At 56.8% G+C, this 21,591-nt stretch overlaps 1 protein-coding gene and 1 long non-coding RNA gene across 11 annotated transcripts; one reads left to right on the top strand and one right to left on the bottom strand.

Moving 5' to 3' along the window:
- Positions 1-48: 48 nt before the first annotated feature.
- On the bottom strand, positions 49-21,574 carry Kdm6b (lysine demethylase 6B). 10 transcript variants are annotated; one of them, XM_085829885.1, is made up of 24 exons: positions 21,446-21,574; positions 14,765-14,905; positions 9,950-10,052; positions 9,545-9,688; positions 9,314-9,455; positions 9,021-9,119; positions 8,705-8,924; positions 8,523-8,615; positions 8,275-8,436; positions 7,988-8,191; positions 7,556-7,900; positions 5,291-7,470; positions 5,075-5,201; positions 4,863-4,968; positions 3,585-3,790; positions 3,429-3,493; positions 3,270-3,341; positions 3,026-3,174; positions 2,759-2,873; positions 2,489-2,676; positions 2,203-2,344; positions 1,702-1,828; positions 1,446-1,616; positions 49-1,359 (listed from the first exon to the last, which is right to left on the bottom strand). In XM_085829885.1, exons 5-24 carry the CDS (start codon positions 9,448-9,450, stop codon positions 1,336-1,338), a joined length of 4,932 nt encoding a protein of 1,643 aa, XP_085686011.1. In that variant the 5' UTR covers positions 9,451-9,455; positions 9,545-9,688; positions 9,950-10,052; positions 14,765-14,905; positions 21,446-21,574; the 3' UTR covers positions 49-1,335. The 10 variants fall into 10 exon arrangements, with proteins under 10 accessions (XP_085686011.1, XP_085686002.1, XP_085686003.1 ...); XM_085829876.1 differs by lacking the exons at positions 9,950-10,052; positions 21,446-21,574 and adding an exon at positions 17,252-17,327 and having other exon boundaries at positions 3,270-3,344; XM_085829877.1 differs by lacking the exons at positions 9,950-10,052; positions 21,446-21,574 and adding an exon at positions 15,643-16,003 and having other exon boundaries at positions 3,270-3,344.
- On the top strand, positions 15,877-20,908 carry LOC147001480 (uncharacterized). Its single transcript, XR_015045042.1, has 3 exons — positions 15,877-15,971; positions 16,956-17,016; positions 20,199-20,908. It is a non-coding gene; the product is annotated as an uncharacterized LOC147001480 (long non-coding RNA).
- Positions 21,575-21,591: the final 17 nt, after the last annotated feature.

Below are 21,591 nucleotides of genomic sequence, written 5' to 3'. Positions count from 1 at the left end.
ACTGATATGCTTCACAGCCACCATCAAAACACAAGGGTCTCTCTTTTTTTTTCCTGCTTTTATTTTTAATAATATTCTCACACAAAAATCACCGAAAATAGGGTAGGGATGGGAAGCCCCCTCTGCCCCTGGGGCAGAGAGACAGTGCAGTGCGAGGGGGCGGGACTGTAACCCCCCCACCCCTCCGCAGCCCCAGCGGGGGTTTAAAACGAACTAAGAAAATGAAAATAAAGCCCCAGAGAAAATCACCCCAGGGTGTCCCTGCCCCAGAGAGGCCCTGCCCTGGGATGTTTCACGCCTTAAAAAAGGGGTGTGTGTGTGTGTGTCCAATGTTTTTAAAATGGCCGAGGCTGGGGAGGACAGGGTTTCTTTTCCTCATAGTTCTTTCTTTAAAACTTTTTTATTTTATTTATTTATTTTTTTTACAAAATACCATTTCAGTTCCCACTTCTTCCCCTACAGTACAGGAGTCGCTCACCCTCAGGTGGGGTCGGGGTTGGGTCGGGAGTGGGGGTACTGGTCCAAGAAAGTGCAGGACGTAGGGGAGGGGAGCAGGTTTGAGCACCATGAGAGCCCGGCTGGAGCCGCGGGCGGGCGGAGACGGATGGGCCAAGCCCGGACATACTGGGGCGCAGGGAGGGCCCAGGAGTGGGCCTCCCAAAGAGGCAGGAGGGATGGCTTGGGGATGTAAGAGGTCGGGTTTTCCCAAAAAAAGAGAAAAAAAAAATGAATAAATAGAGGTGAGTGGGACTGTTATAAATTAAAAACCAAAAAACAAAAAGAACAAAAATACGAATCATAACCAAGTGAATAAACAAGAGACATATACAGGGATCACAGCTAGCATTGGAAGTAAAAAAAAAAAAAAAAAAAGGAGGTCCTGGGGGAGGGGTAAAGCCCATAGAAAGAATCTCATTTAAAAACCTCGGCTGCCAAACGTCTATGTACACAACGAGCCGCGAACGTCTGCGCCGGCGGGCGGCGGGCGGGCGTGCGGCGGGCAGGCTTGAGGGAACCCGTATGTGACCCCCGCCGCCGCCGGAGCCTGGTCCTTGTGTCTGTTGCTAGAAAGGCCAAAGTCGGTGAGGGGAGGCGTTGGTGGGCGAGGGGCTGCCAGCCCCCTCCCCGTCTCCCATTTTTTTTCCTTTTTTTTTTCCTCGTATTTGTTAAAAAAAAATTTTTTTTCTTAATAAATTAAGTGAGGGGAGCTGCCAATAGGGTGGAGGGGCTGGGCCCGACCCCCTTCCCGGCCAGAGGCGGGACCTAGGTCCAGCCCAGGCGTGTGCTGGTGGCCCCGCCGCGCCCAGCGTGGGCGGGCGAGCGGGGCGTCCGGCCTCATCGAGACGTGCTGGCGGGAGCCTGCGGGGAGAAAGTGGGCAGCTTCAGTGGTGGGCGGGCGCCGCTCTTGCGCCCCCTCTGGAGCCCCGGCGCTCGCTCAATCTCACCAGTGTGAAGGCATCGTAGGCCTGCGCCAGCTCCTCCGTGCGGTACTGCTCTAGCACCACCACGCCCTGTAGGCCCGCGCTGCGACGGCGCGCACAGCCCTCGCAGTGCACCAGGTACGTGTTTCGGCTGCCATTCTCACTTGTAACGAACAGGATGTTGAACACCTCCACCTGGCCAGGAGAAAGCGGTTGTCACTAAGAAGTCACTACTACTGTTAGGTCTTTTCCAGGCAGGGGGAAGAGCTTGCACACTTACGTCGCATTCGTTGCAGTAGTAGGCAGGCTCGTCTTTGACACGGCCTTGGTAAGCTATCTTCTTCCCTGCCCGCACCAGGCTCTCCCGCTGCACCTGACAGTGCTTCATTGACTGCAGGAGGCAGAACCTGAGCAAGACCCAAAGGGTGGATGTTGAGACAAGGCTCCAGAAGGGGTGCCAAGGCTGGAGGATGGCAGACGGGCAGGGGTGGAGCTCCAGAGACTTCCCTGGGCAGCCCTCCCTTTCTTTTCATTTCTGAGTTGCATTTCCCGTCTTGAATATGTCACACTTGACATTTCAAGGTTTTGTGTGTGTGTTTGGACCACAGGAAACAACGGCTATGAGATGAAAACAGGGCTTTTGTCAGGCTCCCCAACAAACACAGTGACACTTAAGGTCTTAAGGACATGGTGCAGACACGGGAAGAATGAGGAGCCAGGAAGAACAAGGGTGGGGAACAAGCCAGGTGGGAGCGGGCTGGTAACCAAACAGGGGTCTCACTTGATCATCTTGAACAAGTCAGGGTCGCTGATCTTGACCGTTCGAGCGACGTTCCAGGACACATGAATCATGGGCACAATGGACTTGACGTTCTTCACCTCGTTCCACTCATATCGCTCCAGGGCCAGCTGGTACTGATAGGCTGTAGGCCAGAGGAAGTCATGCAGGGGTCTCAACCAGCCCCCGGCCCCTTCTTCCCTCAGACTCTGATTCTCCAGACCCAGCTCTCCCCACCAGGGTTTGCTCCTCATACATACCCCATGATGACCCGACCCCAGCCTCTTACCGGTGAGGGGCCCCACGTTCCAGGCAATGTTGTTGCACCAGCCAGTAGCCTGCACCCAATGCACAGTCCCTGCATTAATCCACACAAGGTCTCCAGGGCGCTGCACGAAGCGGTAAACAGGAATATTGGACGCATAGAGGTCATCCAAGATTGGCCACCAGGAACCAGTCAAGTAGTCCACACCATGCCTGTGGAGTGGGCAGTCACAGGGTCAGGTGGGAAACCCAAGGACCTGAGGTGATAGGGTGACTTGCAAGGGGTGATGCGCACCGGTCGCAGAAGGCGCTGATGGTCTCCCAATAGTGCTCATGTACCGCGAACCACTCGCAGTCCCCGGGGCCGATGTTGATGTTGACAGAGCAGAAATTGTTATTCTCTTGGTGGCCTGCAGAGGGAGATAAAACGTCACGGAAGGTCTGATGCAGGCGCGCACGGAGCGACAACCCCGCCCAACAACCCCGCCCTTTGCCCTCATTGGCTAAGGCCTAAGAGGGCATGCAGCCAGCACAGTACGCATGCGCAGAGTGGAAAGCACACCTGGCGTTCGGCTGCCAGGGACCTTCATGTATAGCTGCACGGTGTTCATGCCCAGGATGGTGTGGCCCACGTGGCTAAGCATGTTGCCTGTGGATGTTACCCGCATGAAGGCGGGCAGTTTCAGCAACTCCTGTAGCTGTGGCTTCCACCTGTGGACACAGGAATGCCGACTAAGTAAAGAGGGTATCCCACACCAGTACCTACCAGGGTTGCATCCCAGTTTCACTGGTCTGGCCTCACTGACCTCTTGGCATCAGACAGGTCGATGTTCGTGCCAAACTTGATGATGTGATGGTTCTTGGGGTCCGGTGCACTGCTGCTGGGGTTAAAAATCACAGACAGGTTGATGGTGAGTGAATCAAGGGAGAAGAGAGAAGCAGGGAGGGACAAAATTGTACTTCACCTGGGAGAGGTTCCTGTAGTGCTGTCTGGTTCCTCGGACTCCTCATCCTCACTTTCCTTCTCCTCCTGCTTGGTCAGACAGGTACATAGGTCTGGGTCAGTGACTTCCTGAAGCCAGAGCCCAGCACCCTTGTTCCCTCCTGTGCCTGATCCTCACCTGCAGTGACTCCTGGAAGGACGAGGCCTGGTACTGTGCGTATTTAGCGATGGTGGTGTGGGAACGGGAGCTCTCACAGGGCCAGATTTGTCTGGTACCTGTCAGGTCCCAGTTCTCGTCTGAGGGCTGCTGCACTTGGGTACGGACCTCCACCGTATGTTCACCGCTCGCCTCCACCAGAGTCTTGGTGGAGAAAAGGCCTAAGTCTGAAAGGAGTGCCAAACAGGATGTCAGTCAGGTCAGAAGGCTCAGCTCACCCCTTCCCTTCCTGGCCAGGACTCTGATGAAGTGGACAGAGATTTGGCAGAATTCAGCACCAAGGAATGGGCACAAATCATAATCCTAGGAAGCTGACGAGGCTGCCTCCTTCTCAGCCCCTTTCTGCAACTACTTCATGCCTCAGGCCTCTCTCCTAGAATTCTCAGGCATTCATATGCCCACATGCTAGAAAACCAATGAATGGCTCAAGTGAAAGATTTAGTCGAGCTTCGAGTACCTCCCAAATGACTCCCTGGGAGGAGAGAATGTCCAGGTATAAAGGAAACAAGATTGACTTTTGTATCTCTTCATTGTTTCCTCTGGTTTTATACTGCTTAAAATTTTGCATTAAAAAGGAAAAAAACTAACCATGGATGAGAAGTAGTCTATAATTCATTCTAATTCTCTTTTGTTTGTTTTGTTGTTTTTTACAGACCAGACAGGGTTTCTCTGTATAGCCCTGGCTGTTCTGGAACTCACCAGGCTGGCCTCAAACTCACAAAGATCCACCTGCCTCTGCCTCACTGCTGGGATTAATGGTGTGTGCCAGCCCTACCTTTTCTTTTCTTTCTTCTTCTTTTTTTTAACTTATTTCCCCCTTCCCCTTCTCCCTCTTGCTCCGGCCCATAGGTTCCTTATTATTTGTTTCTCATTATGGATGGTTGTGAGCCACCATGTGGTTGTAGGACCTGAACTCATGACCTCCGGAAGAGCAGTCGGTGCTCCTCACTGCTGAGCCATCTCACCAGCCCATCTTTTCATTCTTATTCACTAAGAACGTTAGAAGAGTGACTCTAACCCCTCCCGAGGTCTATTTCCCATGTGTCCACGGCTGAGGACAGAAATGACAGATGAGAGAACACCTCAAGGCTGGCTGACTCAGCACCCCTCAAACATGGCCTGTGCGTGACGGAGTGAGCTCCTTCACTGTGGCAATTCTCTAAGCATGGCGGTGATTCTCAAAGGGTCCCACAAACTACAATCCTTAAAGCCTTGTGCATACTTTCTCCCCAAACTCACTGAGCCGAAGTGAACCAGCCAGGCCCCTGATGACGGTGATGGGGTTCCGGGGGTCTGTACAGAATTGTAGCAGGACCGGCGAGAAGGCATCTCGTTTGCTCTCCAACTGAGACAACCAGGAGACAATGGGGTCAGAGCCATTTCCCAGGCTCTAAGCACCCCAATTCAACCCTTCTGGAAAGGGTGGTTCTGTGGACAGACAGCATACATACATAGATGCTGGGCGTAGGGGGATTGAGTTTTTCCCGGGGCAGCTTCTCCTCAGTGTTGATCTTGGGTTTCACAGACTGGGCAGGGGAGAGGTAGGACTCTCGGAATTTCCCTTTCACCTTGGCATTCCTGTGACAAGACCATAGAATGAGGTCAGGAACATGGGGTAACGAGCATGAGCCTAGCCCCAGCACAAGTGGGGCAGCCTCCGAACTCACTTGCTGGCACGCATGACATCGGCGGCACAGTGGCTGATGGTGAGGTCCGCCATGCGCAGCCGCCGCTCTTCCACCTCAGAGGCGATAAAGGTCTCCTTGTCCCCACTTTCCACCTTGATGAGCCTGATCTTCAGCTCCTTGGGAGGCCCCTCACTAAGTGACCGGAGCTTCAGCATATCTGCCCGGCTCACACCTGGAGGCCCTGGAGGCCCTGGAGCCTCCTCTCGAGTCTTCCTCCCAGGGACAGGAGCTGATGGGGGTGTTGGCTGAGCAGAGGGTGCAGGAGCAGGCGGGGGTGCTGGAGCTGTGGGTGTCTTAACTTTGGAAGCCCCACCGACATCGGGCCGGGCCTTCTCCCGGCCCTGGATCTCCTCACTCTGCAAGTCCAGGTTCCCCAGCACCCTTCGGCTTTTTTCTTTGGGAGCCTTGGCCTTGGCCTTGGCCCTCCCCTCGCGGGGTCGTCGACCCACACTGTCCCTACAGGCCCGCCTGTGCCGCCGATGCTCCTTTTGACGACGCTTGCCACTACCTGGACCTGCTGCTGCTACCGCCACTCCCCCACTCTCCTCCTTGGCCTGCGCAGGCGGGGGCTGTGGCTCAGTCCCACTGTCCACTGGGTCTGCCGTGTCCACTGGATTGATGGCACTCCGGCCCACCCGCTCTACAAGGGTCTCACAAGCCCGACTGATTTCTTCTAGCACCTCAGACTCAGAACGAGCAGGGGGCAGCGGCAGAGGTGGGGGCAACTGGGCAGGGGTCACGGGGCCTGGTGCTGGCTCTTCACCCGCCCTGTGCTCCCGGGCCCAAGGCCCACCTGAGGTAGAGAACTGAGATGACGAGGAAACCGAGGGCTTGGGGGAGCCCTGGGCACTAGGGGCCACTGAAGTGGGTGGTGGGGCGGTAGCACCTGATGCAGGACTAGGGGAATACTGAGTGGCGGGCACGGACCCGGGCCTGGTTGAGATGGCTGCTCCAGTCCCCCGGTAACAGTACTTTTGTCCCTCAAGAACAGAGGCCAACGATTTGAGCAGGCTGGCTGGGCTGGCTGGTGGAGGTGGTGGGGGCTGTGGCTGAGGAGTTGGAGGAAACTTGGCTAGAGGCGGTGGTGGTGGTAGGGCTGGTGGTGGCTTCTTCTCCTCTTCTTGGGTGGTGGTGGTGGTGGTGGTGGTGGTGGTGGTGGTGGCGGCGGTGGTGGCGGCAGCAGTGGTGGTGGCTGGGGCTGTGTCACTGGGAAATGGAGGCTGTAGAGATGCAAAGGGCTCTTTGAGTGGGGGTGGGGGAGCCACGCCTGCCTCCTGCTGCTGCTGCTGCTCCTCCTCCTTCCGAATGGATTCATCCAGCATCTTCATGATGTTTGCCAGCCCATCAGGTAGGATCTTGAATTCAGCTGGCTCTTCAAACTGGTCCTCCAGCGGAGTGGGTGGGAAATCAAAGAGCCTCGGGCCTCGGGCGGGGAGCTCTCCAACCCCAGGTGGCACAGGCTGGGGGGCTTTACTCACAGGGCCTGGGGGTGGCCCCTGCCCCACCTCGGGGGTCTTTGGGAAGGAGACCCTGGGCCGGGGGCTCTCCGAGCGCCTGAAGCTTCCTGAGGTATTTTGGTGGCAGGAGGAGGGAGGGGCTGGAGGCAGGGCAAGAGTCAGTGGTGGAAGAGGTGGGTCCTGGGGGCTCAAGGTTGGGCTGGATGGCCTGGGGAGGGGGTCTATACTTCTGGCCAGATAGGAGGGTGGTGGGAAGGGCACCGGCCCAGTAGGACTACTGCTGTGGCTGTTGCTGCTGCTGCTGGTGGTGGTGGTGGTTGGGGGAACGGGAGGGGTATGCGAATCCTGAGTGCCCACAGAAAAGCGGGGGTTTGGAGGCCCCAAGAAGCCATCACGGTGGGGAAGGGGTGGGGGAGGACGGGGAGGTCCCTCAGCACCAAAGAAGAGCTCCCCTAAGATCTCTCCATCCTCTCGGGCTGCACGGCAGGCTGAGCCCTTCATCCAAGCAGGGGGCGGTGGAGGTCGCAAGAGGCGAGGACATGGGGGTGGAGGGGATGACGGGGTCCCGGAGGGTAGGGATAAGTGGGGCGTGGCAGCAGGGGCCGTCAAAAATGGTTTCCGACTGCTGTGTGCGGAGGGACCCAGGCGGGCCTGGTGAGGGGATATCTCCAGCGCAGGGTTTTGGTAATGGTCAGCGCCAGGCTGCAAGTGGAGAAAGGGGAGGTCAGTGCGCTCTTGTGACCCCTCAGACAATGTCACCCACCTTCAGCCCAATGTCATAACATACAATGCCTGGGCTTGGCTCCACACCCCGAAGACCAGTGTTGTTACTGCTACTGCTGCTGCTGCTGCTGGTGCCGGGGAGGCCAGGGGGCCGGGAAGGGGCGTAAGGCACGCAGGCGGTAGATGCTGCTGGTGAAACGCTGGAGTCCATCCGCGACCTCTGAACTCTGCTCTCTCTAAGGTCACTTCCGGGGGGACGGGTGGCAGGCAGGCAGCCATGGCTCTCTGCTCCTGGGGGTCGGGGACCTGGACCAAGGGGTGTGGTGGGGACCAGCCGATGGCTGGGCGGATGAGCGGAGTAGGCAGGAGCTGGGTATGGATATGAATGAGGCATCGAGTGCCGCTGCTCCTAAGGGAGATGAGCGAGGTCACAGTGAGCAAGGGAAAGACAGAATTCACAAGGTGAAAAGGTAACAGGTACTGACAAGGAGCTCACCTGGCGCTCTGGGGGCGCTGAACCCTTGCGCTCGGGGCCCCAAGCATCTCCATGCAGGGTATTCCACAGCCCTGGCTTAGTCAGCTGAAATGGGGGGCTAATAGCCAGGCCAGGCAGCGGTGGTGGTGGAGGGGGTGGGGGTGGGGGTGGAGGCGGAGGGGGTGGTGGTGGTGGAGGGAGTGGCAGACCTGGGGGAAGGCCAGCCTAGAAGAGAAGAGAAAGTGAAAATCCTACTCCTTGCCCCAGGGCATCCACTCTGCCTGCTGACCCATGTACAACCTCCCTACCTGTTCAGAGCTGCAGCCTCTCCTGCGCTTGCCTCCAGGGCTAAGGCCCTCCTCTCCTGAGGGGCCTGAGAGGGCTGCAGGAGGCATAGGCTGGACCACCGGGGGTTCAGCAGATCTCTTCACTGGAGGGCCCCCTCGCTTAGCCCCGTAGTTCCGTTTGTGCTGAAAAAGAGAACCATGGTGGCATGAGCACTAGCCGGCCGCACGTGACCCCCTTCCCTCAGTCACTTACCCTCAGCCTCACTCACCTCAAGGTGCAGCAAATTCCAGACTTGCTCCAGGGGAGGCAGGACCTTGGCTCTGTGCTGACAGGAACCGGCATGAAAGTTCCAGAGCTGAGCCTGGGAGGGGCAAAGGGCAGAGGAAGATTAATTGGGGACATTGTGCTAGAAGGCACAACTTAGCCACCAAATGTCCTGCCTCGTCCCACCTGCTGCAATCGGCCAATCCGGGGTCCCAGCTCTGCAAAGCTTCCTCCATAGCGAAGGGCCCTGTGGTAGCAGCATACAGCCTCCTCGCTGTCGTGCTCTGATTCATACAACTGTCCAAGCTGTTCCCACAACCCTGGCTGCGCTGGCTCCCGGAGCAATGCCTGGACACAGCCATGTAGGGATTCCAATTTCCCATGAAGGGGTCTTGGGGTGGGTGTCCTACAGAGTGGGAGGAATTGGGGATCATCAGGCTTGGGGAAACCTTTAAGGCCCCAATTTCCCTCCAATCCTAGAACTTTGGAATCCCCCACTTACCCAGGAGCATAATAGGGTTTGTTAGGGTGCCCGGAGCTACTGCCATGAGACGGGGGTAAAGGAGCAGAGAGCGGGGGCTGCCCAACGCTGGCAGAGCATCTGTAAAGAGAAAGGCTCTGTTAGGTACTGCCAGAAGTACACTTCCCCCTAGAATGGAGGAGTCTGAGGGAAGAGCAGATGAGGCTGGCATCTGGACCTACAACAGAACAGAAACTCATGGAAAATGACAGCAATGGACAGAGAAGACTGGGAGAGAAATGCCTGAAGATAAAGCCAATGGCCCACATTCTCACCTGCCTCCAGGCAGCCATGAGCTTCGGGGAGGAGGATGGGGTGGGCAGGAGCTCCAAGCCCCAGCACAGCTCAAGCCCCCAAGGGCAAAGGCTTCCCGTGCAGAGCGGGCCCCTGGAGGGTCCACTGCCCGATGCATCCAGCCTAAATCAGCGACAAGAGATCATGCTCTAACAGGGAAGCAAAACCTTCAGCCATGTTTTCAGCCAAACCTGTTCCAATCTTTCCCTTACCAGGTCAGCAGTGGCCCCAGGAGCCCTGGAGATGGGGCACGGCCCCCTGCCCCAGCTCTCTGGCACGATGGTCCAGCTCCAACTGCCCTTAACAATAGTGCCCACTGTTTCCAGGTGACAGTCTCTGGCCTTCTGCAACCAATTCTACAGAGAGAAGAAAAGAGTGCACTGAAGTTGCCAACACAGCGAGGGCCCAAAGGCTGGTCTGAACTGTCAGTGCAGGAAGACTGAGGGCAAGGCGCCAGGACAGACATCAGCATCAAGAGTCCCTAGAATCGCGCAAGTGGATAACAGGAATATGGGACAAATAGCGGGGAGTCAGCGACGGTTAACAACCCAGCCACTGCACGTCTGACAGGCTCCCAATCCTGGGCCACTAGGGCGACCTACCGCGCGCCTGCTTACCCAGCCTCCGACAGCTTCAAGAGCTTCAGAAATTTAGCCAATCACAAGAATTCTCTATCCACAGAAAGCCAATCATCACCCTTGTCTCCGCCTCAGTAACAGCCTAGCAGGAACCAATAGGAGTAAGGTTAGCCAGGCACTGAGCGGCCTCCGGAGGAGGGGCGGCAGGGCCGGTCAGACAAGCTCACCCTAGGGTGACCCCGATGTGACCCCAAGGTTCCCACCTAGGGTCCACATCTCTGATCAGAAACTGGTAGCCCTCAGGGCAGTAACAGCAAGCTAAGACTGAGAGTGAGGAAACCATCCACTAGCCGACCTGAGGGCAAGCCTCACACATCCACCGAACTGGCAATGGTCCCCGCCAGACTGTTCCAAGTTGTCCTCTGCCTATCCACCCCAAGGACGGACAGCAGACCAAGGCGAAACGCAAAGGCATTATTAGCTCTCCTTACTTCACATCACTCAGCGATTGACTCTCCACTCGATCACCCCGGTAGAAATCTCGCAATCAGCAAATCCAGCACCCAAGCCCTCCCGCGCCTCTATCAGAATGCTCCACCTCCAGCGCCTGACCCCGTCCTAAATCATGGTCAAGTCCCCAGTCTCATACCAAGTTCCTCCAGCTCCTCCACTTTCCCTGGCTCTGAGTCTTCAATATCGGTCGACCCCCTCTGCCAGTCCCCCCAGCCCTCCAACTTCTGGGAAGCTGCGCACCGTGGAGTGGCGGCCCCTCTCGCGTGGCTCCTCTATCCTCTGTGCCCTTTCCCTGCCGGGGCCACGCGGTTCCCCACGGCCCACGTGGCCCCCACCCCCCCCAAGGGAGGGGGGATTTCGGGGGTTGCCCGTGACGTGGCTACTTGCGCAGCGGAAGCGGTGTGTGTAAGGGGGGGGGGGGGTCCTTCGGGAGGGAGAGGAGGGCGGGGCCCAACAGGCAGTGACATCACCCCTGTCCCACTCTCACCGCCTACTCCCTTAAAGAACACAGAACCCGTTTCACTTCCTCCTTCACGCCACCCCCCCTTTACTCCTTTCCCGTCGAAGCTGAACCCACAACGGGCACAGTACTCTCCTTTCCTAGTCACGTTCCCTTTAATCCTAGCTTTGCCTTCTCAAATCTTAGAGCCCAGAAGCTGCTTCCCTGCGCATACCCCAGGTCCCGGCAGGTAGGGAGCCTACTCCGCTCCCGGGATCGGTCCATTGAGAGTCTAGAGTACAAAGAGCGGAGAGGCTAGAGTCGAGTACAAAGCCGCGGGGGCGGGGCTAGCGCTCCAGCTGGAGAAAGCGCCGGGCAGGAAGCCGGGGGAGAGCGAGCGCGCGGCGAGGGGTTGGGGGCGGCTGGAAAGTTCGCCTTGGCCGAGAAGTCTGCATCGGGAGGAAATTTCCAGCCAGCCCACAAAGGCAGAAGGGTTTCTGGCGAAAACTGTCTTCCCTCCCGCTGGGGGCAAGGTCATCTTCTGTACACGAAAAGTGCTTGGACCCGACAGATCCTGCAGGCTGCTCCGGTCCGGTCCCCGGGAGGACCTTGTGTTCCGCGGACTACTCGTTCACGCGGAGCTCCGGTCAACTCTCTTTAGGTTGCAGTCTGTCAGTTACCAATCCCTGGGACGCGTACAATGCTAAACTGTGGTCAAGTGCAACCCAACCTGAGTGCCCCAATCAAGCCCTGCGGGGGGTAGAGAAACCAGCCGTGGACAAACGGCAGCTCGGGGTACCAGATGTCAGAGAAGCAGATCCCGGCTAAGGAAGCGGTGCCCAGAACTCTGCTAGTTACCAGGAAATGCAGCTTCCCCTTCTGCGATGATGACACTTCCCCTCTACCACTTCCCCTTTCCCACGGGGAACTGACTCAGCTTTCCCTAAACTAGAGAGTTCCGTCCCTCCAGCCGTCTTGATCTTCAGCCTTTATCCACAACCTCCCACGACGACACCATGGACTACAGGGCGCTCCAGAACAAAACTTCCTGTACCCTAAGCACGATCTCACCAACTACCACGAATCGGTGTCCCCCACCAGGGACACAGGCGCCTGACTTCCCATCCGCCCCACGAACAAAGCCTTTCTCAGGGTCTGAATCAGGCTTGGGGTGGGGGAGAGTGAGTCACAACGAAAACCATCCCCCGTTCCCACTGACTCAGCCCCCGCCTCCCTCAACTCACACAGACACACAGTCAGAGGCAGACACAACTCCTCAACCCACATACTGCTCACCACGGGTCCCGCGGAATTTCCCCTCGGTCTCCCTCACGGCCCCACCCCGCGCTGGGCAGCCCCGCCGCCGCACTCACACCTGTTCCTCAGTCGCCGCCGCCGTCGGCTGCCTCGCCGTCCACTCTCACCTCCACTCTCGCTTTGAGGCAGGAATGGCCCTCCCCGACTCCCAGTGCTCATACTAACCAAGGGGAGGGGACAACCAGGGACAAGCACAAAGACAGACACCCACAGACTCCTCGAAGACAGACGGGAGGCAGACGCACACGTCCAGGGCCAGGCTGGATGGCCGACACACTTCTGAGGCTGACAATCCAGCCTTCCCAACCCGACCTACAGCCCCCAAAAGCCGGCCGCGCAGAAAGGGTTAATTCCACTTGAGTCGAAACCACGCCCTCTCCATCCGGGCACTCCCGGTAAAGCCAAGCTCCGCCTCCCGCATCCGGGATCTGGACTCTAGGACTTTAACCGACCCCCACCCCACCCCCCCTTAGTCCCAGGAGAGAACTACTCCATCAATCACACCCACTTAACTCTCCCTGGGCTTGGGTCAGAAGAGCCCCTCCGCGCAGCTCACGGAACGCGGGGTATAAGAGGGACGCTTGGCACGAGGCCTGCGACCCGCAAGCAGACACTGGACGACCAAAGACACCAGACCCCACAGAACGATTTTTCCTGAACATGCATTTAAGCCAGCACGCACCGGCTCGAAGGTGGGGCGGATCCAGGACCGACCCCCGCGGGTCCCATTCCTTCACAGTCTTCTTTCTGCATGGCGGAAAGCTACTAAGTTGCCGGCTCGCTTCTCACCTGGGAGAGCCGGTGGGAGAGGGAGGGCCGCGAGCTGGGGCTCCGCAGTGACTCAGCCACCCGGGCAGGCCGCCCGCCCGGGATTCCCTTCCCTAGCCTTCCCCCGCCGCCGGCCCCTCCCCGCCCCCATCGAGAAGTGACAGTGCTGGCCCCGGCGCGCTGGCCCGCTATGTGTCACTGCGGGTGTTTGTGTCTGCCTCTGACTGGGCGTTGTGTTCACCAATCAGTCTAACAGGGTCGACTGTGTGTGGGTCTTGGTGTCTGTTTGCACCTGCATATCTGCTCATCTTGTCTCCCTCTGTGCCTGTGTCTGGCGCGTTCCTGTCATTATCCCTGTCTACATGACTCTGCTAGGCTGTCTCTTGTCTGTGTGTCTGGTTGGCTCCTGTCTCAGTCTTTTGTCTGGGTCTGCCTCTGCAGCACTGTGGCGATCACGTGTGTCTGTCTGTGCACATGCCTTTCTGTGCTTGCTTCCACGAACGTCGGAGGCAGGCTTGAGGGATTCTCCTTACTCCCCTGGATCCTGACTTACTGGGTCAGTGGTCCTGTTTAATCGATTATTTGGGACTCTTGTCTGCCTTCAGTCAGGTTCAGCCCCATTCCTCCACATCCTCACTTGAACCCTCACAGCTTCCTGCAGTTACCACGAGGGAAAGTGCTTATCATTTACCAAATGGTTGTTTTAAAAAAAAACCTTTTACATCGACCTTTTTAACTCTTCCCCAAAAACCTGGCAGAGGAGAGCCTTGATTACCCTATTTTGGGAACGAGGAAACTGGCTGGGGAAGGCTCAACAACTCAACCAAGATCATTCTCAAATGAGCGGACAAGTAGGCTACATTTTCCACACTACTACTGGCCTGTTCTCCCTCAGTTTTACCCTTGCCTGCTACCTCCTAGACCAGCCTTCCTCTGTTACTATCCCAAGTGTCTCATCCTCCAGGGTAGGTGTGGGTAGGAGGCATCAGATCTCAGAAGCCGTAGGTTTCTTGGCAGTGAAGCACGACATTCCCTTAAAACATTCATTCAACACAAATCTACAAAGGCACCTCAATGTGCGAACCGTCACGCTAAACAGGACAGATAGGAAAAAATAGCCCTACTCATGAAACTCAGTGAGCAATGGGAAAAAGCAATGAGGAATCCGAGAACTTTGTTTTCTGGCTTAGGGAAAATTCCCTTCTACTAGGGAGATGAAGCGGGCCTCCTCAGGAAGAGAGCTGCCAATAGCAGCAGGTCTGAAGAAAAGCAGGTGTTCTGAGTTAGGTGCACAAAGCAAATCTACATACTGTGCATCACGGAGAGAATGGGCCAAGGAGTGCTCAGAGGTGAGATATGAAGGAGGCCGTAACAAGCATGGGCTAGCTCACAGCAGTGGCTTGTAACATCTCCTCACATCAATTCCTAAACACCCTTTTCACGCATGGGGGAAAAAGCCTTCCCCTTCACAAGAAATTCCTCTGGGCTATCTCACAACTACATTCAGCTGGCAAGCCCTGGCTAGCTTTCTTCGGTCTGCAAATGAGTTAGTGGCAGCACTGGGGTGGGGGCTGAGAGGTTTTCAGGTGGTAGAGAGGCAAGTGAAGTACAAGGATAAACCATTCACAGGCGATAGAGGGGGCTCCATCAACGTGGAGGGCTGAACCATTCAAGCAGCACATGTTGGGGGGAGGCTCAGAGTTGGGCTGGACCATTCTGATGAGTGAGCATGAACCAGATCAGAGCAAAGATTTCCAAACATGCGGTGAAGAGTTGGACGTGGGGGACGGAGGTGACAGTCAAGCAGCCAAGCTTACCAGATGGAGTTGGAAGTGGACTGTCTCATGGAACAAGCACTCCAGCAATGGGGTACAGCAGAAGTGGGGTGGGTCCTATGGGCTACGGCAGAAGTCGTGGGGTGGGTCCTGCTATGAGGCTGACATGGTGCCTGGGGGAACCTAAAAGAAAACAATTTCAGTTAGAGATGGGATCTCCCAGGGTAGAGGAGTCCCCTTCCTTCCTGGCCCCCCTCATTGAGAAACCAGGCTCTAGAGGTCAGATGAGATGGGAGATTCGGTTTCCATGGCAACCTGGAAAAAAGCCATCTTCCAACCTTTCCTTTAGGAAGCAGCCTGGTTCAGGTGGTAAGGAAGCATAGGGTGGCACCTCAGTACCGACCCACATCGCCCTCTTCTGACTAGACTGATATTCTGACTCTGGCCCAGCTACAGGGGACATCTACTGTCAAGCAACCTTAGTTCCTGCCCCCAGGGCATGTGGACCCTAGGCCTTCAGTTCTGCTACTTCCAACCCTAACAAGACACCAGATAGTCAACACCACCTTTTGGACTCTGACCCTTCCAGTTCCCTTAGGCTGGTGTAGGCAGGTTCTGGCAAGCGGCACAGGTGGTCAGACAAGATGAACGGGCCCAACAGGGAGGAGCCTTCTTCCTCCGCAAGAACTGTGACTGGGCCTGAGCTAGGAAGTAGCCTCTGCAGCAGGTTCCCTCCATGTCACCTCCAAGACCATATCCTGTTTCCCCATCACCTCCTTCCTCCATGTGGCCCAAGGAGGTGACAGGGCCCACTCTCTTCCCTCCTAGTCCTTAGATACAAAGAGCTAGGTACATTACTACAAGTCTAGGGCCAAGACTCAGGTGCTGATAGCAGGAGTCAGGCCTCAGTCAACCCTCACCTCAGACTCACTCCTTGGGGCCCAGTGTTTTCTCCAGGACCCAGACACACAGGCTCTCTACCTGGCCTCTCCATTTCCTGGCCTTCCAGCCCCCATCTTTCCCCCTGCCCCAGAGACTTAGGCCTCTGGCCTCCATGATGCAATGCACTGCAAGCTTTTGTGGCTGCTGATGACACTGCCCCCAGGGAAGTGTTATTTCTGACCTAAGCAAGGCCCTTAAGGAACAGTGGTCAGCAGCGAGCTGAGAAAACTGGATTGGCTAGGACCTTCTGGAGAAAAGATGCTAGAGGCCGGACCCTTCTGGACAGGGAGGCAAATTCAGGACTAAGGTGCTTACCCAGCAGTTGATAGAATTTGTGGCTATGGGGTAGGCCTACGGGGGGCGGGGGGGTCAGGCCAGACCAAGGGGGTCAGAAGGGTAGGTGATGGGTGTCTGGACACCAGAGTGGGGGAGGGCCAACAGCCATTTAAAGGGCCAACCTCATAACTTTAATCCCTTACCAGCCTTGGCCCCAAGCAGGAGGCTGTAATTCATCTGCCCAACAGCTGGGGTGGGGGTGGGGGGGCATGTGCATGAGGAGGAGGGGCTGGGGCCTTCTTGTGCAAAGAACCAAACAACAAAAGGGGAAGCTGAAGGGGCCAGCTCTAAAGTGCCCAGGTCACCCTGCTGGCCTGCGGATCTGCCAGTGGCCCCCACCTGGTTCTGACCCACAGGTTCTGTAGTTCAGACTCACAGATTCTTGGTCATGGAGTCACAGGGTTCACCCATTGGGGTTCTGAAGAAAGCCCAGACTGAGCACCCTCAGGGCAGGCTGTCAACCCCTTCTTGCACCTTTCCAACCACAGTAACTGGACTGGAGACCTGAGGCCCAGTCCCAGACAGCCTCAAATGCCCTGCTCACCAGCCAAGCCTCTGTAGACATAGCCTGCCAGCTCCCCCTCCTGCCAGCACAGGGTGGCAGTGGCCACACCAAGGCTGTCCCTTTAAATCATTTCCACCCCTGACGGTGTGGACAAACCAAGGGCCCTGCCCCCCAGGCAGGCAGCTTGCCACCACCCCACCCCCTAACCCCCAGATATGTAAGGGCCATTTAAAGGGACATCAGAGAGGCAGCCTGGTCTCTAACAAATCCCCACCCCCTCCTCACACACTCACAGTCCCTGTCTCCAGCAACACACAGCCCCCCTGCCTCTCCATCGGGCCCCAAATTCCGGTTTTCTCTCACCCCTAGAGACTGCTACGAGGAGAATGGGGCAAGGGAGACTGGAGGGGGGGGGAGCCATTAAAGAATAAGGACTCCCTCTTCCCTCAGAGCCCCATGAGACTGGTCGGAAGAAGCCAGCTTGAGAAACATCGAGACAGAACCCCAAAAGGTGCCTCGGGCAGAACAGGGGAGCACACACTGTGGGGTGGGGGGAAGGGAGTCAGGCTGCACGAGACGGAGGGTGGCGGAGCCAGCAGGCGACAAGCCCAACTCGCAGAAATGGAACAAGGAGGGCTGGGGGGGGGGGGAAGCAAGGCCCGGGAAATCGGGGAGACGGAAAGGGGTCGTCCGGGAGGGTGTGGAAGAAAATCAGACAGGGGGAGGGAGAGCCAGGCCAGGGTTACCTGCTGGGTGTCTGTCCCCCGGCGGTGCCCCCAGAGTCCGGGTAGGGAGGGGGAAGCAGCAGGGGGGGGAGTGGGGGCTGGGGGGCGGGGGAGACGGTCCCTCCTCTGCCTCCTGGGCCTGCCCCGGCGCTTGCAGCCTCTGCCTCCCTCCCTCCTCCTCCCCGTCCCTGAGTCCCGGAGTCAAACAAAGAACTGTAGCAGGCTCTCCCCAACCCCCTCCCTCCCTCCTCCTCCTCCTCGTCCTCCTCCTCCTCCTCCACCTCCTCCTCCTCCCCTCCCTCCCCACCAGCAGGCTCCCTCCTCCTCCCTTCCGGTCTCTTCCTTTAACTACCCGCTCCCCCAGCCTCCCCCCACTAGTCTCTCTCCACCCACCCACCCACCCCAACCTTTTACACACCCCTTTAGCCTAGCCATGTCCCCGCTAGGGAAACTGTGGAGTCCCTTTGCAAAATGAAAGGCTCCAGAGAGCAACATGGGAGGGAACCAGAGTATCGCTTGAAAATCACAAGCTACAACGTAATTATTTTAACAGCCAAAGGAATATAGTCTTAGCTATTTTTTTTAAGGAGGGGAAAAATAAACCTAAAGAAAGCAATACAAATCTAGCTAAAGCCCACATCAAATAAGGTACATAAAGTAGTCGATGCTAATCCCTGACACCCCCACACACAACACACACTCCAGGTAGCAGAATTCTCCACTCTTTAACCAATCCCCCGTGAGGGGTACTTTAGAAACAGGTCCACCCACTGTAATAACTAACAACATTTAATAATACGTATTTTCTGATACTCATTCGGTATTAATTTTATACCAACCACTGTGCTAAATGCTTTGCATAAATTATTTCACTACCCCCTTCCATCAGCTAGAAGGTTAAGTACTGATATTTAAATGTCCCAGATTACAGATAGAAGGTTCTGCAAGCTTGTGACTTTTCCCTAGTCCCATTTAGTGGCAGAGCTGGGGTTAGAATCCAGGTTTGAGCCGACAAGCCACATTCTGAGGCACAAGAAAGGAGACTCTGTAATACCGTCACCAACTCCCAGATTTAACAGAGGGCAGCCATAACTATCACTGGTCTCCTCTCTCAAAAGTGGGCAATACCAGAAGCTGATCCACCTACCTACACAGATAAAGACCTTGACTTTTCAGCCTAACTCTTTCTCCTCAGTTTGGTGAGAGGAGGTGACGGGAGTCGCAGGGATGGGCTGGTGTGTATACCCACATACAGCTCCTCTCTTAGGGGCAGCTGCTTTGCAACTACACCCACTTCGGCTCAAGCTGGGAAAGGGGCAACATGACACTGGGCCATGCAGCAGGTGGGAAACTAAAAAGACTTCCAGGAGACTCTTCCAAGGGCGCGCGGGAGGGAGTCCGGGGGGTGGGGGTGGTAGTGGGGACTGGAGAGGAAGTTTTTCCATGGCAATCTAGGAAAAAGAAGGGGGGGGGAAAGACCCAGAATTCTCTCAAGCCAGCAAAGGGGCAAAGTCTTTCAGGCCACACCACACCCGCGCCCCTCCCCCTCACGAAACTCCAGGCCAGGGTTTCCCACCTGCAGGATGCTAATGCCAAGGGAAAGGAAAGGAGAAAGAGATGGCACGGGACTGGAACGGGACTCTGGGCAGAGGTGGGAGGGAATGGAAAGGGGAGGAGATCGCATTGCCTGGCAACCGTCCCGGGGCACGTGCACTGGTGACATCATCCCAGGCCACCTCGAACACAGACCTTTGACTCCTACCAGGGCGAAGAAGCTGCTAGCTGGCTAAGTTTCCTGAGAAAATAGCTTTAGGAATTCTGGGAACCCAAAAAGGAGACGAAGGAGGGAACCCAGGCGTCCTGCCTTTATCTCTGTTAACCCCAGCAGAACCAATCCTAGGGAATCCGGTCATTCGCCTGCCTCCTCCTCTCAGCCTCCAGCCTTGACCTCCCAACCCACATTTCTGACTGTCCCGACACGCCCCTCGGAAATACTGTGCCTTCTTTCTTCTGGGCTTGATCCCTGGTTAGGGGCGGGAGACTAAGGGACGGGGCACCAACCAAGTCCCGCGGGACTCCGTCTGCTATCTGCAGGATCCCTTGTGCCCCAGCTGGCCGCCAGCCGGAATCTGTCTGGGTCCCCAACTCTCCCGCCCCTCCCGCGCCGTTCCAGGGCGGAGTCTGTGGAGTTGAAATCAGGACACGCGGAGAGGAAGAGTTATATAACCCTCTGGAGAAGCAGAGAAGGACGAGTGGAGACGGGGACAGACAGCCCGAAAGGAGCCAAGGGAGGTGTAAAGAACGCCAGAGCGTTCGAGGAGGAAATGTTAAGGAAGGGAAGGGGAAGGTCTGGTTTGCCTATCAAAAGCAGAAATTAACAAGAAAAAAAAAATGGGCGTAATGACCCTCTAGCCAAGAAAGTCACCGGGACCCCAAGGGGCTTCTCACTGTGTCCTGCCCTGTCACTAACTGCAGCTAGGCCTGGGTGGGTTAAGCCTCGGGAAGGGGCGCTTGTACCCACTCCCTTTCTTTTGTGGAAACACCCGAAGCCCGAGCTCGGGAAAGCCGCGGCTGAGCCTAGGGGGCCCGGAAACCACAGCTCCGCCCAGCCCACCTGGGAGCTTGGGGCGCCAGCTGGGGGTGGCGGTGGGGAACACAGGTAACGGGCCTTCCCTCCAGAGGCTGACATTAACAGTCGACACCCGGCTAAAGAGCGCAAACCCACCCAGACGTCTGGGCCCTCAGGGGTTGAGAAACACAACCCTGGACTAGTTTGCAAACACAGACTGACGACCTGAGGCAAGGGGGGGGGGGGACGACTCGCCGCGCAGGCGCAAGAGCCTGTCTGGGCTCGTGCCGTGGAAGGGGTTGTACAGGGAGTGGAGCGTGTGGGAGTGCACGTGCGGAGCCTGGGTAGCCACCGCCACCCCCCCCCCCCCCTTCCACCTCCTCCCTCTCCCTCTTTCAGGCTCTCTATAATGACAGCTCCCCATTGGTCACTAGGACCCTGACGTAGTCGACGTCCGCTAAAGCCGATTGGACTGGAGAGAGTGAGTTTGGGAATCTGGCGGTGGACGTTCCCCAGCCTGTTACTCTGGCAACCGAGAAAACAACCCTGGCAAGCGACGGAGGTTCGACCAGCCTTACTCTGAGCAACCACTGGGTCCGTTCCTATCGCACCTCAATTAATTACTTCTCTTCTTTTCTCTCGGAGTTCTCATCGCCAGGAACTAGATGTTCTGCCGCCTTCGACCTTCCCCACCCTCCAGCCCCCAAGACACAGTCGCAGGCCACAACAAGCCGGAAACGAATCTGCAGTTTAGAGACCAACTCAACCCACATGCCACTTCACCACTGTTTATTCTAGGCCGGAAAAATCATAGTCTCTCGCCCTGTCCCTAGCTTCTGCACTTTACTCATATGCTTACAATTTCCTGGGCCGGGGGCGGGTGCCAGACAGATGACAGGGAATCAATCAAAGGTGAACCTCAGCGCACCTTTCTCAAAGGTGCGTGTCACAGCTATAGATAGCCCCCCCCTCCCAACCCGCATGGCCCTCGGCTCTGGTGGGCGTCTCATCTTCGCCATCTCGTGGCTACGTGGGAAAGGTTCAGCATGGAGAAGGGGCCAGAGCCCAGTGAAGGCTAGGGAACTGAATACGGAAAAGTGAGGAGGGCACTGGCGACTAGAGGAACGAACCAGGCGAGGCGGAGAGCAGAAGGTGCGGTGGAGTGCTGTGAGATGGAAAAGCTACCGCTCCTGGAGGGATGGTGAAAGTTGAGAATACATACACATCTCCCCGGAGAAAAGAGCTGGAGGGAACCTTCGAGTGGCCCTGTAACTGGAAGTTCACTTTGCCAGATCACTTCTGATCTCAGCGGGCCAGCGTCTAGCGATAGCCCTATCTGCAAACTGTCCTATAGTCTCCTTCCTCAGGACCGCTGAGCCCCGCCCTAGTGTCAATTCCCCATCCCAAGCGGGACTGGGATTACTTTTAGGCCCTCTTGACCTTTAGAGCCAAGATCACGGGTTTTCCACTACCTTTGCCTTGTTCCCTTTTGGGGGACTTAGATGTCCTGCGCCCCCACTCTGCCATTGCTTTTCCCAAGACTCAAATGCCTTGCCCGACCTCTCCAGAGAGTCTGACGTCCCGCCCCTCCCCCTTGCAAGGAGATGGTCTCCCTCTTTCCAAAAGTCCCTGCGGCTTCCCATTACCTGGTTCTGGGGGTCCCAGGTATTCAGGATCTTCAAGGCCTCTCGGGGGTCGAGCGGCCCCCCCTCTCCCAGGCAGGAGTTGGGGGGGCCGCTCCACCCCGTGGCGCAGTTTGATTTTCCAACACAAACACCCGCCCCCGCCCCCC

This window comes from Mus caroli, unplaced genomic scaffold (genome assembly GCF_978045245.1).
Source record: "Mus caroli unplaced genomic scaffold, Mus_caroli_1 scaffold_13, whole genome shotgun sequence".
NCBI classification, from domain to species: domain Eukaryota; kingdom Metazoa; phylum Chordata; class Mammalia; order Rodentia; family Muridae; genus Mus; species Mus caroli.
Note: the sequence above shows the minus strand (reverse complement) of the source record. Positions and strands in the feature narration are given on the sequence as shown.

Bases quoted from the DNA above. Each gene is read 5' to 3' on its own strand.
- Kdm6b (XM_085829876.1), bottom strand. From the start codon at position 9,450: ATGCATCGGGCAGTGGACCCTCCAGGGGCCCGCTCTGCACGGGAAGCC. The intron at 8,192-8,274 runs GTAGGGAGGTTG...CTTCTCTTCTAG, and splicing joins GAGGCTGCAGCTCTGAACAG to GCTGGCCTTCCCCCAGGTCT. The intron at 7,471-7,555 runs GTATGTTATGAC...CTCCACTTGCAG, and splicing joins TGGAGCCAAGCCCAGGCATT to CCTGGCGCTGACCATTACCA.